The sequence below is a fragment of the Monodon monoceros genome, unplaced genomic scaffold, assembly GCF_005190385.1.
Source record: "Monodon monoceros isolate NGI ecotype Baffin Bay Population unplaced genomic scaffold, NGI_Narwhal_1 Super_Scaffold_12, whole genome shotgun sequence".
NCBI classification, from domain to species: Eukaryota; Metazoa; Chordata; class Mammalia; order Artiodactyla; family Monodontidae; genus Monodon; species Monodon monoceros.
The window spans coordinates 156,916,237-156,933,713 of record NW_021703768.1 but is presented as its reverse complement, the minus strand read 5'-3'; the positions used below and the strand labels follow the sequence as shown (position 1 = coordinate 156,933,713).

Sequence of the window (17,477 nt, the reverse complement as noted above, 5' to 3'; positions counted from 1 at the left end):
GGGGCCGCGGGGTCAGAGGGTAGGATCCTAAGACACCCGCTTCACTAGGGGCTGGGGCTCCTGCTTCAGCAGCCTGGCGTGGGAGTAGACTCAGAGGGAGAATTTAAAACCAAAATGTTTATTGGAGTGTTGTATAAAAAAGTTTCCAGTCATAAAACGTGTATTACAAATCGGAGAAAACAAAAGACCACACGTTTGGCATGCATCGTAAAAATCACCAACAGATCTATGAAACGTGTCCAAACAGCCGAGTTCTTGAAACCGAGCTCACTAGCGTGTAGTGCTGATGATCCCTTTCGGGCTCAGAATTAAGACCTTTCCAGTAGCTTTAATGTCCTTGAGGAATGTCAGTCCCAGCTCGGATATGCTGATATAAATAGAACTGCTGGGTAGACGGTGTGGGTAAAAACGAGCCCAAGTCTGAGCTTGGCTGCTGTGGCAACAGCTGAGCGCCCAGACTGCGGGCGGGGAGCGGGGGGGGGGGGGGGGCACTGGTGTCTCCCAGGGGTTGATTCCTGCCGGCCACATCCCCGGAGGCCGTCCCTCCCCAGGGCTGGGAAGAGTGGGCTTTCTCCGGAAGGGTGCTCCTCATCACATGACAGGGGTTTAGAAAAAAGAATCGCTTCTGCATCATTTTAAGTGGCTTAATGTTAAGTATGTTTAAGGGCAAATGCAAATTCGATTTCCCAGGCCCTGGCTGACACTGTAACATTGGACTCTGCTCCGTGTTTTCAAATACTTGGTTACCAATGACGGTCACCAGCCTCCAGCCACAAGTGGCCACCAATCCAGTGCACCCTCCCCCCACCAGCCAAGGGCATCCCAGCGCCTGTCTGGGCCACTTCCAGGCTCCACCCAAGATCTCAAGCAGGCAAGAAAATTCATCTGCTGGGAACAACCCCTACCAGTGAGCCTGGGGGCTCTGCAGGCACTAGGGCAGCCCTTGGGCTGTTTTTCAGGACCTCTGGGCCTGCAGGGAGGGTGGGGCCCTCTCCCTTCCTTCCTGTCCTCGAGCCCAGCCTGCAAAACTGCTTCAGCAATTCAGACCCCAAATTCCAGGACAGACCTCTGATCCCCAGAGACTCTCAAAATACCTTGAAGGATGTAGCCAGTGCACTTCCCACTTGCTTGAGTGCCACCTAGCCCCACCCTCCCAGCATCTCATCAGGCTCCCCAGACCCTCACGCTCCCTCAGCTCCTGCTACTTCTGGGAGAAGGAAGACAGCCTGCGACCTCACAGAGGAAAAACAGCCCGCGGTCCAGGGACTCAGGTGGCCATGGAAAGATGCTCGGACTTAAAGCCAGAGTCTGCAGGGGATTCTAGGCTCAGCAGCAGCTTAGTTTTGTCGGCCACTGGCACCTTCCCGGCCTGCGGCTCAGGCCTCGGGCCCTCGTCGCCATGATCGAGTCCCAGGGAAAGGAGGCAGGTGGGCTGCTCCCGGCCTGGGGTGGGGGCAGGCCACCATGGCTCAGTATTGCGTCTTTTAAGACTTGAGCTGCGCTTTCTGAAAGAAGTTTGCCGTCTGGGGCCTCAGAGCCCACAGAGACAGGCGCCCCAATGCCACCCCCTCGGGGGACTGTCCTGGTGACCCTGGCATACATGAGCCCCTGAGGTGGGATCCAGGCAATGTGTGTACTGACCGATGTAAAAAAATAAATATCTGTTAAAAAAATAACTTCTGTGTATCTACGTGGCAGAGGCGTCGAAGGTAAGCTGATGCAGGGAGGGGGCGGCCAGGTGGCCAGAAGCTGGACCGTGACATGGAGCCATCCCGTAGGGGTCAACTGGCCCGGGCAGGTCTGTCTCAGAAACACCATTTCAGCAAGAAGTTACAGAGGAAGCCGCGATATTAGTATATGCCCAAGAATACACGTGAGTCAGCGTGCCCTGTGCACAAGGCACAGAGTCGGAGAACGGGGAGTCCAGCGTCTCACCCTGAAGTCACCCTCCTCCGATGGGAGGGTGGGAAGCGGTGGTTACAGGTGGACATCGTGCTGGAGCCCAAGGCATTTGTTTCCCAGTTCGTCACACCTGTCCCCTCAAGGCTTACCTGAGGACAAGTCTTATAATGGATCCCCGTAAGGTGAGGAACTCAACTGCAGAAAGCCCCAGAAACGTGAGGTTCCAGCAGCCAGAGAGGGAGCCAGGAGGCCGACCCCACGCACCCCAATTCCTGAGAGCAGAGCAGAAATTGTGACAAACCCCGAAGCCCAGGCCTGATGGTAAAAGCCTGCGATTCCCTTGTTCTGGCACTCGGTTGGCTGAGCCACCAAAATTCCACAGGGTGCCCCTTCCCCCCACCAGGTCAGAACCTGGATTCCGAATCTGGTTTTTTTAAAAGCTTAATAAAACAAACAACTATTGGATCCCTACGTGCAGTTCTGCTCTGTCCACCTCAGGCCTCCTCTCCCGCCCTGACCCCAGGCTGCAGCTGAAACCGAAGCGCTGGACGGGCCCCCTGGACTCCCAGCCCAAAGCCTGTTAGCCACTCGGCTCCTGGGCCCCAAACTCAACCGAAAGGTGAGAACGGGGCACTTAACACTCTGGACAGTGGTGATGAAGGGCCCAGGGAAACCCAGCGACAGGAAAGTTCAGCAGAGACCCACCCCCACGCTCTGGCAGTTCGCTTAAAAACTCTCTAGAAATGTACCAAGGACTAAAGAAGCCAATGATATAAAAATAGTTTTCAGTGGCCCTGGATAAAGAAAGACGTGTGACGAGGCATGTTCGGTTCACATGACGCGGCAGCCTCGAGAGGTGGTCCTCGGATCCCCCTGCAAGGAAGGACGGCACCAGTGAGGAGGCCAGGAAGGTGGCTGGTGGCCCCAGCCCCCTCCAGGAGGGCCTGGACCGGGGCAGGGCCTGAGCCACCATGAGAAGCTCAGCTCCCGGCAAGATGACCCCAGCCTCAATGGTCCCTGTTCCAGAACCTTCCATGTCTCCCTCACCTCTGTTCTGAGCTACAGAACACGGTACAACTGTTTCAGACCCCAGAGCATCTTGCACTTATATCTCATTCAGTGTGGTTCCTTGGCTCCCCACCTTTCCCCCAAAGCCATTATTAAGCCACCAGCACCCCACTCTGGAGGAAACGTGGTAACAGGGGGTTTGCTGAGAACCCTCGGGGCTCCACCAGAGTCACTTTGAGATGCAACAGGCTTTGAACACCCCACTCCCAGGGTGCCCGGGCCAGTACCCTAAGGTCCACACAACAAGCAAGCCCGGCAGGCAAGGGCAGCTGGCTCCATGGCCTGCCTCTGGCTGTGAGCTCTGCGGCCTGGCCGAGCCAGGGCGAGACCTGGGAGGTGCCCAGAGCAGCCGCGTAAACAGGGCCCACAGGCGTGTGCACGTGTGAGTGTGCGCGTGCCACCTGGGAGCCTCTACCTGCTGATGGAAAAGATCCTCCTCTCCAAACTCGGCCGCCTCGTCCTCACCCTCCTCCCCGTCCTCGGCCTCCCGCACCACCGAGGACTGCTTCACAGTTCTCATGGCCACTTCCTGTGCAAGACAACACAGCAGCTGCAGACGGCCACCCCAGGTGCTGGGGGCCCAGCCCACAGGCGAGGTGGTCAGGATGCTCGGATGCCCAGGACCAGGCCCAAGCTGCGCTCACGTGCCCTGCTGGCCAAGTCCCCACCCCAGGAGGGACGCCAGGACCGAGGCAGAGGGAGGTGCTCACCTCCCCGTCAGCATTGACCAGGATGGTCCGGAAGCTCTCGCCCGTGCCCCAGCTGTTCTGGCTCTTCCACACGAGCGTTGACGGGGGGCTGTGAGCCACCCCTGCACCGGCTGCCCATACCTGGGGACACAGGAGGGCCTCCTGGTTAATGTCAGCTCCAGTCCCAGTGGCATGTACCACCAGCCGGTCCTCTATCACAGGCTCCCTCGATGCCCTGGGTGTTTAATCCTCCTGGCCCTACTGGGTCCTGGCTAGAGATGACACTCACCAGGGTATGGAAGAAGAGACTGAGGTTCACAGTGACCAGGGCAAACGGGCCAGGCTGGAATCGGAAGCCCTAGAGTCCATGCCTATTGGCTGTCATGTGTCTCGCCAGTGCCTGGACAGACAGCCCAGACAGCCTGGACTCAGCCCCACCTCCACCATGGACCCCCAGCACATCACTTAGGCCCTCCCAAGGGCTCCAGGGAAGCCCGGATGAAGAAACACTGGCACACAGGTGATCTGTGACAGCAGGCAGCTGTTCTCAGCGCCGGGGCTCCATCCCTGTAATGCTCTCCCCCCGCACCCCGGTCCCCCCACCCCATCCCAGTCGCACCTCACATCCTGCCCGCTCCCTCTCCGCAGCCACCTACCGTGACCGTCTGGCCGGCCCGCAGCACATACTTCGGCGTGAACTTGTAGGCGATCTCCTCCCCTTCTAGGATCTGCCTCTTGATCCTCCAGTTGCCCAGAGACTGATCCTGGCAAAGGGGACGGGCGTTGGCCCACGTCTCCGAGAAGACCCAGCGGGCTCCCCACGGGTTGGGTGGGGGCCTCACCTTGTCCGAGCTGTTCTTCAGCTGCACGAACTTGCCCTCCAGGTCGATCTCCTCGATGCTGATGCTGCCCGAGGCCGAGGCCTGCTGGGCCAGGCGGAAGCTGCTGCTGCTGGAGCCGGTGCCGCTGGAGCCCGTGCCCGGCGGCTCCTCCACCTCCAGCCGCTTCCGCTTGCTGCGGCCCAGGCGCCCGGACACGGACACGCTGCTGCCGCTGCTGCTCGATGTGGCCCGCGAGATGGTGATGCGCGATGACGGGCTGGGGGACAGCTTCAGCCTGGGGGGCGGGGTCGCGGGGTGCCTGGTGACTCAACCCGCCCGGCCTGGGACAACACGCTCGCCTCACCCCCACCCCCGCCGCGCCGCGCCCACCTCTCCTCCTCGCCCTCCAGGAGCTTGCGGTAGGCGCTGATCTCCATGTCCAGGGCCAGCTTGACGTCCAGCAGCTCCTGGTACTCGGCCAGCTGCTGCTGCATCACGTCCCGCATCTCCGTCATCTCCCGCTCCTTGGCGTCCAGCATCTTCCGGAACTTGTCCCGCTCCCCGGCCACGGTTTCCTCCAGCTCCCGGATCCGGTCCTCGGCCGCATTCGCCTGGGGCGGGGTCCACGCGCGTCACAGGGGGAAGCCCGGCCACCTCCGGGCCTCTTCCCCGCACCGACGACGGCGGGAGGGACGACGGGACGGGGCCTAAGGAGGGGTCAGGGGGCTCTGGCGAGTCACCTGCTTCTGGAGGCCGGAGAGCTGGTAGCTGAGGGACTCAACCCGCATGCGGGCCTCCTTCAGCTCCTCCCGAGCGGCGCTGGCGGCCTTGTCGTTCTGGTCGGAGCTCAGCTTGGCGTTGTCCAGCTGCGGGGACACAAGAGTGCGTGAGAGGCCGGGAGAGCCCGCGCGGGGCTGGGCACGGCGCTGGCGGGGCAGGGCGGCGCACATGCGCACCTTGGCCTGGTAGGTCTGCTCCAGCTCCAGGCGGTACAGCCGCACTTGCTCATCGTGCTGCGCCCGCAGCTCCTCCAGTGCCTGGGCCATCTTGAAGTCATACTCCTGCTGCCGGCTGCTGTCCACCTCCACCAGGCGCCGCTCGTGTCGCCGTCGCGTCTCCCGCACCTCCTGGGGACACAGCCGCGCGCTCACCGCCCCGGCCTGCTCACCAGCGTCCCGGACCCACCAGGGGCTGGACCGAGGACACGGTTCACCACCACTGAAGAGCGGCTGCCCAGCGTCTCCCAGCTGACGGCCGATCAACACACGTGTCCCTCCACACATGAGAGCAACACTCAATCATGAAAAGGGGTGAAGCCCTGACACTCGCTACAACGTGGATGGACCCTGAGAACACGAGAGAAGTGAGAAAAGCCAGACACAGGACACGCAGCGTGTGATTCCACTGATGGAAACGTCCAGAACAGGCAGATCCACAGACACAGAGAGTGGGTTCGTGGTTGTCAAGGACTGGGGAGGGGGATGCAGTGACTGCCGATGGGGACGGGGCTTCTATTGGGGTGATGGAATGTTCTGGAATTAGAGGTGATGGTTACACAATACTGTGAATGTGCTAAATTTCATTAAATTAATTGTATACTTTAAAATAGTTTTGTTATATTAAAAAAAACTGGAACGCTAATGGTAACGGGTACAGTTTCTTTTGGGGGGGTGACAGAATGTTCTGGAATTAAGCAGTGATGGCTGCACAATTCTGTGAATGGACTAAAAATCCAGTCTAAATTGTAAACTTTGAAAGATTTCTGGTATGGGAATGTTTCAATAAAGCTGTTATTAAAAGAATTCCTGATGGAGCCCATCCCGGGTGTCTGAGGTCCGAGACAGGACAGCAGTGGGTCGAGACAGTGACCAGCTGACAGATGCCCCAGCCACATGTGCCAGGAGTTGACCAGACAGCGGTGGAGTCAAGGGCAGAGGGGGCAGCCCCAGAGCTCAGGGCCTCTGACTGTTTTGTGGAACAATAGGAATTGTTTCTAAAGAAAGCCAAGCATTTATAAAGTGGTGTGGTGGAACCTCAGCGGAACGCCCACCCCGCCCCCAGGCCCGCCTCAGGGACCCTCCCACCCCGCCCCACCACCACCACCACCACGTGGCCTCCTCACGGGATCCCTGACAGATGTGAGCTTCTTCTTGGCGCCCCTGGCCGCTCTGGCTAGAGCGGGGCCTGGCTGGAGCTGGAAGCCGCTCTGTGGCTGCATGGGCACCCTTCCCACCAGCACTCTTCCAGAGCAGTGAGCGCGGGAAGTGGCCCAGCCCCCAGGGTTCTGTTCTGCACCACGACAGCACAATGGGCTGTGATGAGGTGGGAGGGCCCGGGGAGCCCCGAGGCCCAGCGATGAGGAGGCGGGAGAGGGTCTGCAGGGGGCTGAATTGGGGCCCTCCCAAAAGGTGTGCCCATGTCTTGGTCCTCAGAACCTGTGAGTGTGACCTTCCTGGACAAAGGGTCTTTGCAGATGTGATTAAGTTAAGGGTCTCAAGACCATCCTGGATTATCCGGGTGGCCCTAAATCTGAGGACAAGTGTCCTTGGAAGACACAGATGAGCAGGGGAGAAACAGAGAGAGACGGCCACATGACGATAGAGGTGGGCATCAGGGTGACGCGGGAAGGAGGGAGCACCCTGGTTCCGCCGGGCGGGGCCCCACCTCCTCAAAGACGTCCTTGCGGAAGGCCAGCTCCTCCTGCAGGCTCTGGCAGCGGTTCTCCAGGTCCACGCGCATCAGCGTCTCCTTCTCCAGCTGCTTTTTGGCCACTGCGTGCCCATCCTCCGCCTGAAGACGTGGGACAAGCAGCTGGTGACGCTGTCTGCCTCAGAAGGCGGTCCTTGGGGGCCTGCAGCCCACCCACAGCTACCTTGGCCAGCTGGGCCCTCAGCTCCACCACGTCGTTCTCCAGGGCGCGCTTGTCGCTGAGAGCAGCGGCCAGCTCTGCCTCACTCTGGTGGAACACGGACTCCAGGTCCTTGACGCGGCCCTGGGCCACCGTCAGCTCGCCCTCCCTCTTCTTTGCGCTGAAAGTCAGGGGCAGAAGTTAGCAGGCAGCCCCGATGCCCAAGGCCAACTTCACGTCTGCCTCTGGGCCCCGGGCCCCGACCTAGCATCCCTCTCAGTAGCAGGGCCTCACCTCTTGGCACCAAAGGTGCCCCATCTTCAAACCCACTCTGTATCGGGGGACCCCGCCAGCCGCTCAAAATAACCCTCAGGACGTGGGTTTTCATGTCCTTTCCCAAGACTTTTGGGCACAGGAAGGGTCATTTAGAGGAGAACTCTGATTTTTTTTTTTAATGTATTATTTATTTATTTACTTTTTTTTTTTTTGGCCACGCCGTGCGACTTGCAGGATCTTAGTTCCCTGACCAGGGATCGAACCCTCACCCTTGACAGTGAAAGTGCCAAGTCCTAACCACTGGACGACCAGGGAATTCCCTGTGTATAATTTATTAAAGTAACAAAACCTCGGCCTGGGGCTTCCCTGGTGGCGCAGTGGTTGAGAGTCCGCCTGCCGATGCAGGGGACACAGGTTCGTGTCCCGGTCCGAGAAGATCCCACATGCCGCGGAGTGGCTGGGCCTGTGAGCCATGGCCGCTGAGCCTGCGCGTCCGGAGCCTGTGCTCCGCAACGGGAGAGGCCACAACAGTGAGAGGCCCGCGTACCAAAAAAAAACAAAAAAAAAACAAAAAAAAACCTCGGTCTTTGAAAAGTCAATCTCATTTGTAAACTTAAGCTATTTTAGGCGGGCTTGCCCAGCTTCTCACAGACAATTATCTCCAACATGAAATATTTAAGATGCCAAATCGACTTTTCTAACACACAACTCTTAAAAAAGGGGGAACATTTCTGAACGCTGCTCTAAATCTCCTTGGGGTTGACAGCTTGCCCACTTCCTCACCAAGGAACTGAAACTGCCCGGCAGCAGGGGGGACAGCCAGGGTCTCTCCCAGTGGACACTGCAAGAGGTGGAGCAGCAGCCCTGGCAGCCCACCCCCTTCCCTGGTCCTGACAACCACAGACGTCCCCAGGACCATGCCCGGTGTCCCCTGGGGGCAGGACCACCCTGGGTGACAACCACTGGCAACACCACACCAGTTCGAGGGGACGGGGCATAAAGTCCGGTGACTTCGGCCTCCAGGCTGACCCTGTCCTCACAGGAGCTCTGTGCAGGTGTTGCACGATGGCCTCTATGAGGGTCTGGGGGCCTGCAGCCCACATTCCTCAGCTTAAGCCACACAGTCCCGGTTCTTCCACTCACGGCGTGGGGCTGCAAATCCCACATCCCTGGAGGGTTTGGGGAAACTAGAACCATCTGACACATCATTCCTGAGGACCAGCTTCATGAAAAGACCGTCCTCACACTAGAGATACATCTGCCAACACCCCTGTCTTCGTGGAGAACTTTCTCATAGGTGCAGACAGCAGTGCAACGTGCTGCCCTCAGCTGTGACCAGGCGCGGTCCGAGGCTGGATGAAGCGGGAGGGGACGGGTGTGTGCGGGGCAGCAGCTGCTGGGCGTGGCCCTTGAGCCGGAGCCATGAAGCCAGGGGCTGGGCCTCGTCTTTGGCAGGATCGGGGCGTCGGGCAGAGCAGAGGGCAGAGGAGTGAGGTGAGGTGCGCGGGCAGGTCAGCCACGAGGCGAGGGCGACAGCAGCAGAGGGATCAGGAAACGTGACAGACTTCTAGACGTCTTCACCCCATTCTAGGGCTCTGCAGAACGACACAGAATGGTCCAGAAAGCAGGGGTGCCAGCAGCCCTCACTGGCTTACGTGCCTGCTTCTTAACAGCTTCCAGGTGCGAAAGCAGATTCCTCCCCTGGAGCCCTAATTCCTGGAGGATTAGGCAGGAGCACCCGGCCTGTCAGTCCTCCACTTGACGACCTGCGTTTCCATCATCACAGGGTTTTCGCGATATATTTGGTAGGAAAAGAAAAGCACTGCTGTAACCTGTCAGGAGGTTCACCTTGCTCGCTGTCACGTGCCACCCACACCTGTCTGCGAGGGCTCTGAGCCGAAGAGCAGGAAGCGAGGCTGTTGGGCGAAGCACCTGTGGATGTGAGTGCCCACAGCCCGGGAAGCTTTCCTCCCAGAGCAGGGGCCAAAGCAAAAGCCACCAGCCCGGGTGCCCGACAGCGGGCACAGCTGCTACCCTAAGCTGTCGCGGGAGCCTGGAACACGGCCGAGGGGCTGGGACGGCATCACGACACAGGTGCCATCGATGACCAGGCTCGAGGTCAGGAAAGCCTTGTGTTGTCTGACGGCGTCCACCTTGAGTTTAAATTTAAAAAGGTGGAAAAGAAATGCACCAGGTTGGCCTCGGAGATTCTGTCTGGGCAGAGGCTCATGGAGACTTTCATTTTTCTCTTGAAATTAAATGCATTATCTGCTTTCTCGCCAGGGAGTATCTATGACTCTGATAAGCAGAAAGAAACGTGACCTCTCGGCCCAGACAAGGAGCAACACGCAGGTTAAAGGTGTCTGGGAGGTTCAGGGCCTGAGAGGGGCCGGGGGAATTCCAGAATTCTCCTAATCTTCTCCAAGAAGCTCAAGTCCCTTTTTAATTAAAAAATGTAATAAATTAGGAATCCCCTAGTGGTCCAGTGGTTAGGACTCCGCGCTTTCACTGCCAAGGGCGTGGGTTCAATCCTCGGTCGGGGAACCAAGATCCCGCAAGCCGGGAGGTGTAGCCAAAAGGGAAAAAAAAAAAAAGTAATAAATTGATGGGATATCCAGTTTACCTGGCTGTTTTAAAAGTATACAGATTGCCTTTGCTGCTCATCAAAGACCAGGTGACTATACTGTGCGGGTCTGTCTCTGGGCTCTCTGTTCTGTTCCACGGAGGAACCAGAAACACATCACCAAGTGACAGAAGACAGTCTGAGAAGGCGACACACAGTGATTCTAACTCCAGGACATTCTGGAAAAGACAGAGCTATGTGGGGACAGTAAAAGGATCCTTGGGAAAAAAAAAAGGATCCTTGGTTTCCAGGGGTTGGGGGAAGGCATGAGTCAGAGGAGCACAGGGGATTTTCAGGGCAGTGAAACTACTCTGTGTGATGCTGTGATGGTGGACGCGTGTCAGTGTACCTTTGCCCAAACCCAGAGACTGCAGGACACCAACGGAGAACCCCTATGTCAACTACAGACTTCAGCTAAGAAGAATGTATTAATATTGGCTCTTCAATCATGACAAGGCGGCACACCCATTACTGCAAGGTGGTCATCATCGGGGACCCTGGAGGGGGATTTGGGGAAACCTGTACTTTCCACTCATTTTCCTGTAAACCTAAAACTGTTCAAAAACAAAAACAAAAAAAATCCCTATTAATGATAATTTAGAAGTCTACTAATTAGAAAAAAAATGAAAAAGAACCCTGCAAACGTGAAGGTGGCAGTCAGCTGCTGCTGGGACTATGAACGAGGACTGGAGCCCGGGTCCAGGCCTCAGTCCTGGTCGCTGCCACGCGAAGGGACCATGGATGACTCCTCCCCACACCTCATCCTCGGCTTCCCCTCTAACCGGAGTTGATGCCAGCCAGGACCTGCTGGGGTCGCCGTCAGCAAGGAGAAGATCTGGTGTTCCTCATGGAGTCCTTTATCTAAACACTCCACGAGTTTACATCACTTTATTCCTTCTGCTACCATCACCATCAGCACCGCCTTGTCCTCCAAATTTCCTGAGCCTTTTACTCAGGAGCAGGTGGGAGACGGTGCTCAAGAACGGGAAGAAAAGGTCACCCGCCGCCCCCGGCTTCCCCGGCTGGGCTCTGTGACCTGGGGCACCCCTCCTCTGGGGAAGGGGAGAGGCACAGGGCTACCAGCTACCAGGGATTCAGTCCCAGGAGAGCTGCTGGGTTTTAATTCTTCCTGGGGCCAAATTATATTGGGGGATAAAGGCTCTAGACGGGGCGGCCAGAGGGCCAGGCCACAGAGGCCGCCCCCACCCACCCAGCGGCCCCCAGAACCCACACGGCCCGCTCCCAGGAGGGCTGCCCGAGCCAGAGGCCCCGCTCAGACGGGAGCCATCACCTCACACAGGGCGACAACCCCTGCCCCGGGCCCCTGTGCGCCCCAGAGTCAGGTGACATCGTGCCGGCTGCAGCCCCACCTCTTGTTGGCTTCCTCCAGGTCGGCCCTCAGCTTCCCAGTTTCGATCTGCAGCCGGGCTCGGTCCCGGGCCGTCTCGTCCAGCACCCGGCGGGCATCAGCCAGCTCCGCCTCGTACAGTGTCTTGATGCCGCTCACCTGGGGGGACAGCCAGGCCGAGGTGAAGCCCACCCTTCCCCACTAACACGGCTCCCGCTCACCCCGACACTGCCCCACCAGCCCCGGGCCACACCAGCCTGTCCAGGTCACTGGTCCCCATCACTGGCCGCTGCTAGGTCACACCTGCCAGCTGGGCACACACCTCAGGTCTCCCGTCAGCCTCCCTGCCCCGCGCCAAGGGGTACAGGGCCGTGAGCTTGTTTACAAATATCTGGAACCAACAGGACAGTGAGACACCACCTCCCCCCACGAGGATGGCTACCGTGGAAACGACAGTCGATAACAAGTGCTGGTGAGGTTAGGGAGGAATCGGCACCTCCACGCACGGCCAGGGGATTAAAACGGTACAGCCACCACGGCAGACAGTCTGGCATTTCCTCAGATGGACAAACAGAGCAACCACCAACCCAGCAATTCCACCCCCAGGAATCTACCCGGGAGAAATAACACACATCTTACACAAGACCCATGCGCATGCGTTCACAGCCCCATCGCTCCTAATGGCCCCAACGTGGGAACCACCCAAATGCCCATCAGCAGATGACAGATAAACAGAATGTGGTCCCTCCACACATGGGAGAATCACTCAGTTGTGAGAAAGGGTGACGCCCTGACACTCGCTCCAACGTGGACAGACCCTGAGAACACGATGCTCAGTGAGAGAAGCCAGACACAGAAAGGACACACGGTGTGTGATTCCATCCATGGGAAACGTCCAGAACAGGCAAATCCCCAGGGACAGACAGTGGGTTCATGTCAAGCGGCTGGATGAGGGTGAGGGGGTGACCACTAATGGGGCCGGGGCTTCTTTTTTTTTTTTTTTTTTTTTTAGTGCAATTCTGTTTTGTTATGGTTTTTTTGAGATATAGTTGATGTACGATATAAGTTTCAGGTATATGACACAGTGATTCGCAATTTTTAAGGGTTATACTCTATTCATAGTTACTAAAAAATATTGACTATACTCCCTGTGTTGTACAATATATCCTTGTAGCTTATTTACTTCATACATAATGGTCTGTTCCTCTTAATCCCCTACCCTATCTTGCCCCTCCCCAAGAAGGGGTTTCCTTTGGGGAGATGGCTGCACAGCTCTAAATATATTAACCACTCCTGAACTTAGAGCAGAGTTTAACCGGGTGAACTGCATGAGACAGGAATTATACCTCAATAAAGTGGTTAAAACACTTTTGGGGGCTGACACAGAAGGCAAAGGGTGACAAGGCAGCTGGCTTTGAAAGTGGCACCATTTCCCACAAAACTACAACAGAGCAGTGAGTGTCTGTGCCAGGGGTCAGGGGTCAACTTAAGGCCTGGGAGGGTCACTCCCCTCCCTTGCACAGGAAAGGCCCCTGAGCTGACGAGGCTCAGGGGAGCTGCCAAGGGCCTGCCACTTGGTTGGGTGACCACCATCCCCGTTTGCCTGGGACCGAGGGGATTCCAGGATGTGGGATTTTTGAGGGTTCAAACCGGAATGTCCCAGGCAGATCAGAACAAATCCAGAAGAGGTGGGATTTAATAGCCAGTCTGATCTCAGACTCCCACCCTCTCCGGCTGGGGCCTGGCTCTCCCACCTCAATCCAGCACTCCTGGTCACTTCATCCCACAGGTAGGGGGGGTATGGGCTCTTAGCCCCATTTCACAAATGGGGAAACTGAGGCACAGGACAGCACACTGCCCTCTCCTGACCTGTCAAGGTACAGGGCAGAGCAGTCCGCTGGGGGCAATTCCGAAAGGGGGACACGCAGGGGATGTGTCTCTGCCCTCTCTCCCCGCCCATCCAGTCACCTTCCAGAACTTTCCTAACCCCAGTGGAGGGCCTGGCACCTAGGCAGGGATCTCAGACAAGATCTCCGGCCCCACAGGCTGGGTTCCTACTGGGGACCTGTCTCTCCAGCCTCCCCTCATGGCACGAGGGGCGCAGATGGACCAACACGACAGGACATCATGGTGAGATCAGAACAGAAACTGTTGGGGCTCAGGGGGCAGGAAACCCAGCACGAGATCCTGCATGTACGCCTGATGCTTATCCACAGTGGACGTCAGCATTAATTTCGACTTTTAAAATATCCCATTAAGATACCACTCATGGGGACTTCCCTGGTGGTCTAGCGGTTAGGACTCTGTGCTTCTACTGCAGTGGGTGTGGGTTCGATCCCTGGTTGGGGAAGTTCCATGTACCACGCGGGGCGGCCAAAAATAAAAAAAAGGTACCACTCACACCCCTAACCCGGCCTGCCCATGAGAAAACACCAGATGAACCCCAATGGGGACACTCCTGTCCCCACCTCACAGCTGCCAGGGCCCCAGGAACCAAGAAAGGTGGGGAAACAGCACATCCCACAGGGGCCCAGGAGATGGGAGACCTGGATGTCACAGGGGTCCTGAGGGGTCCTGGGGCAGAGAGGATGGTGGGTCAGCTCAGGAGATCTGAGCAAAGCTAAAGTGATGCAGCACTGTCGGAGAGCGAGCTGTGAGACACACTGACGTGAGATGCTGATGGGGACCCAGTACCGCCCTCGACCTTTGTCTATACACCTAACACTGACCCAAGAAGTAAGTTCGAGGGGATTCCCTGGTGGCGCAGTGGTTAGGAACCTGCCTGCCAATGCAGGGGAGAGGGGTTCAAGCCCTGGTCCGGGAAGATCCCACATGCCGCAGAGCGACTAAGCCCGTGCGTCACAACTACTGAGCCTGCGCATCTGGAGCCTGTGCTCCGCAATGGGAGAGGCCGCGACAGTGAGAGGCCCGCATACCGCGATGAGGAGTGGCCCCCGCTTGCCGCAACTAGAGAAAGCCCTCGCACAGAAACGAAGACCCAACACAGCCAAAAATAATTAATTATTTTTTTTAAAAAAAGAAGTAAGCTTGAGCAATTCAAAATACATCGTGCGTTCATCTCTGTGAGCAAGAATGTGGGCGTCCCACTAGACTCCGTGCCCAAGGCGAGGGCCTCACTTGTCCTAGGCCATCTTGGGTGACTCTCGGGGGTCTTGTTAAAGAGCCGGCAGACCTCAGGGACACAGAGGGTCCCGTTCCAGACCCTGCAATAAAGCGAGTATCACAATAAAGCGAGTCATACAAATTGTTTGGCTTCCCAGTACATATAAAAGTTATACACAAAAGGACTTCCCTGGTGGCGCAGTGGTTAAGACTGCGCTCCCAATGCAGGGGGCCCAGGTTTGATCCCTGGTCAGGGAACCAGATCCCACATGCATGTTGCAACTAAGAGTTCATATGCCACAACTAAGGAGCCCGTCTGCTGCAACTAAGGAACCGACATGCCACAACTAAGGAGCCGGCGAGCTGCAACTAAGGAGTCTGCCTGCTGCAACTAAGACCCGGCACAACCAAATAAATTAATTAAATAAATAAATAAGTATTTTTTTTTTAAAAAGTTATGCCCAGGGAACTCCCTGGCGGTTCAGTGGTTAGGACTCTGCACTTTCACTGCCAAGGACGTGGGTTTGATCCCTGGGAATGGATCTTTATCCCACAAGCCGCATGGCTCAGCTAAAAAAAAAAATTTATGCTCACACTATCCTGCAGTCTATTGACTGTGCAATAGCCTTGTGGCAAAAAAAAACAATGCACAGACCTTATTTAAAAATACCCTATTAGGACTTCCCTAGTGGCGCAGTGGATAAGAATCCACCTGCCTATGCAGGGACATGGGTTTGATCCCTGGGCCGGGAAGATCCCACATGCCGTGGAGCAACTAAGCCTGTGAGCCACAACTACTGAAGCCCGCGCACCTAGAGCCCGTGCTCCGCAACAAGAGAAGCCACCGCAGCGAGAAGCCCACACACCGCAGCAAAGAGTAGCCCCTGCTCGCTGCAACTAGAGAAAGCCTGTGCGCAGCAACGAAGACCCAACACAGCCAAAAATATATATAAATAAAATTTTTTTAAAAATTTTTTTAATAAAAAAAAATAAAAATACTTTATTGCTAAAAATGCTGTCAACTGAGCCTCAGCAAGTTGTAATCTATTTGCAATAGTAACATCAAAGGTCACTGATCACAGATCACCATAACAAATAACACAAATGAAGAAACTGGAAATATCTGGAGAAAGATCAAAACGTGACACAGAGACCTGAAGGGAACAGACTTGCCCAAGGCAGTGTTGCCACAGACCTTCAATTTGTAAAAATGCGGTGTCTGTGCAGCGCAATGACCCGAGATGTGTCTGTGCTCGGTTCTGACAGCGCGCATGTGCACACCCATCTGTGTGTCTTAGTAAGGCAATCCTCTACAGCCAGGACTGCAAACTCAGGCCCAGGCGCCAAAATTCCAGCCCACCACCTGTTTTTGTCCAGCGTGTGGGACTAAAATGGTTTTTATGTTTTCAAATTGGCTGGGTGAAAAAAAAGAAAAAGGTATCTCATGACACAGGCACCCATATGAAGTGCACATTTCAGTGTGTATACATAAAGCTTTATTGTCAGGCAATCTGCGCATTCCTCCATGTACTGCCGGGGGCAGCTTCCCCACCACAAAGGCCGAGCTGAGTGCTCAAGCCTGAAACCATCAGCCCACAAAGCTGAGAACAACTCCAGCCCTTTCCAAAAAACATCTGCCGAACCCAATCGACAGCACTGGGACGATGGAGAAAATTCTATCTAGAGGAGGACGCGCAGATGGCCAATGTCACAAAGGCTCTTTCAGACCAGTGAACAGGGGTTCTCCGGGCAGGCCTGTGCCTCCCTGCACTGTGACACTTGGGACAAGTGTTTAGTTCTGCCTTTAGTTCTGTCTTTCCCAGCCGGTGCTGCGCAATCGCCGAGCTTGAGGATTCCCAGCAAATGTGCTGCCGTGGAGGAGCAGGGCTCGCGTCACCCGACGTGGCCTTTTCCTGGGGTCCCAGACTTACCCTGTGAGGACCCGCCTGCGTCCCTGGGATTGAGAACCACAGCCACACACCGGCCCTCCCCAAACTCCCAGAGCCCAGCTCAGCTCTTGCTCCCGGGGTCCACCTGGGGAGCACACTCCGACCCCTGCAGCAATGGGACACCTGGGCAGCAAGGGGGAAGAAAGCGAACCCAGAGGAACTCAACATCCAGATGCAGAGGCTCCCCAGAGAACCCCCCTCCCTCCCTGGCCCACTCCTGCCCCCTCAGCAGCCATGATCCTTCTCAAACAGAAATCTGGCCAGCCCCCAGCCTCCCAGAAACCCTCCAGTGACATCTGCACGTGGCATTCGCCCCAGTACCGCTCACCCGGCCAGAAGATGCATCATCTGACTTCCGATGGGAAAGGCTAGAGTCTACAAGTGGCCAGCCCAGGCTTGTGGATGGGAATGTGACTTTTTACCTTATGCCCCTGGACCCTTCGGATTGATTACAAGCACACAGTGTGCTCACAACATTTTAAACTGCATCATCACAGGATTCCTTAAGTGGCTTCTCAGCCTTGACACTAATGGCATTTGGGGCCAGATCATCCTCTGTGGGGGACCCTCCTGGGCTCTGCGGGGTGTGGAGCAGCATCCCTGCCCCCCCCCCCAAGTGTGACAACCACAGATGTCCCCAGCCATCACCCAGTGTCCCCTGGGGGCAGATTCCTTCGTGAGGAGCTGCTGAACAGGTAAAGTGCCCTCTGGGAGGCCTGACACACCACGCCCCCCACGCCCTCCGTGCCTCATCCCACCTGCTCCAGCCTGAGCCCTGGCGGCTCCCTGAACCTGCCTGGCCTGCCCCTCCATAACCCTGGCCACTTGCA

General features: G+C 56.7%; 1 protein-coding gene across 2 annotated transcripts; it reads right to left on the bottom strand.

Moving 5' to 3' along the window:
• Positions 1-128: 128 nt before the first annotated feature.
• LMNB2 (lamin B2) lies at positions 129-13,288 on the bottom strand. Of its 2 annotated transcripts, XM_029218455.1 has the most exons (12): positions 11,829-13,288; positions 11,598-11,734; positions 7,353-7,509; positions 7,145-7,270; positions 5,437-5,607; positions 5,221-5,346; positions 4,871-5,091; positions 4,502-4,775; positions 4,316-4,423; positions 3,681-3,800; positions 3,386-3,499; positions 129-2,775 (listed from the first exon to the last, which is right to left on the bottom strand). In XM_029218455.1, the coding sequence occupies exons 1-12, from the start codon at positions 11,853-11,855 to the stop codon at positions 2,734-2,736; spliced, it is 1,623 nt and encodes a 540-aa protein (XP_029074288.1). In that variant the 5' UTR covers positions 11,856-13,288; the 3' UTR covers positions 129-2,733. The 2 variants fall into 2 exon arrangements, with proteins under 2 accessions (XP_029074288.1, XP_029074289.1); XM_029218456.1 differs by lacking the exon at positions 3,386-3,499.
• Between the last annotated feature and the right edge of the window lie 4,189 nt (positions 13,289-17,477).

Excerpts from the sequence above, each read along its gene's own strand:
- LMNB2 (XM_029218455.1), bottom strand. The coding sequence starts at position 11,855 with ATGGGGACCAGTGACCTGGACAGGCTG. Across the intron at positions 11,735-11,828 it reads CCAGTGACCTGGACAGGCTG|GTGAGCGGCATCAAGACACT; the intron begins GTGTGGCCCGGG and ends CTGTCCCCCCAG. Across the intron at positions 2,776-3,385 it reads AGGATCTTTTCCATCAGCAG|GGGGATCCGAGGACCACCTC; the intron begins GTAGAGGCTCCC and ends CCTTCCTTGCAG.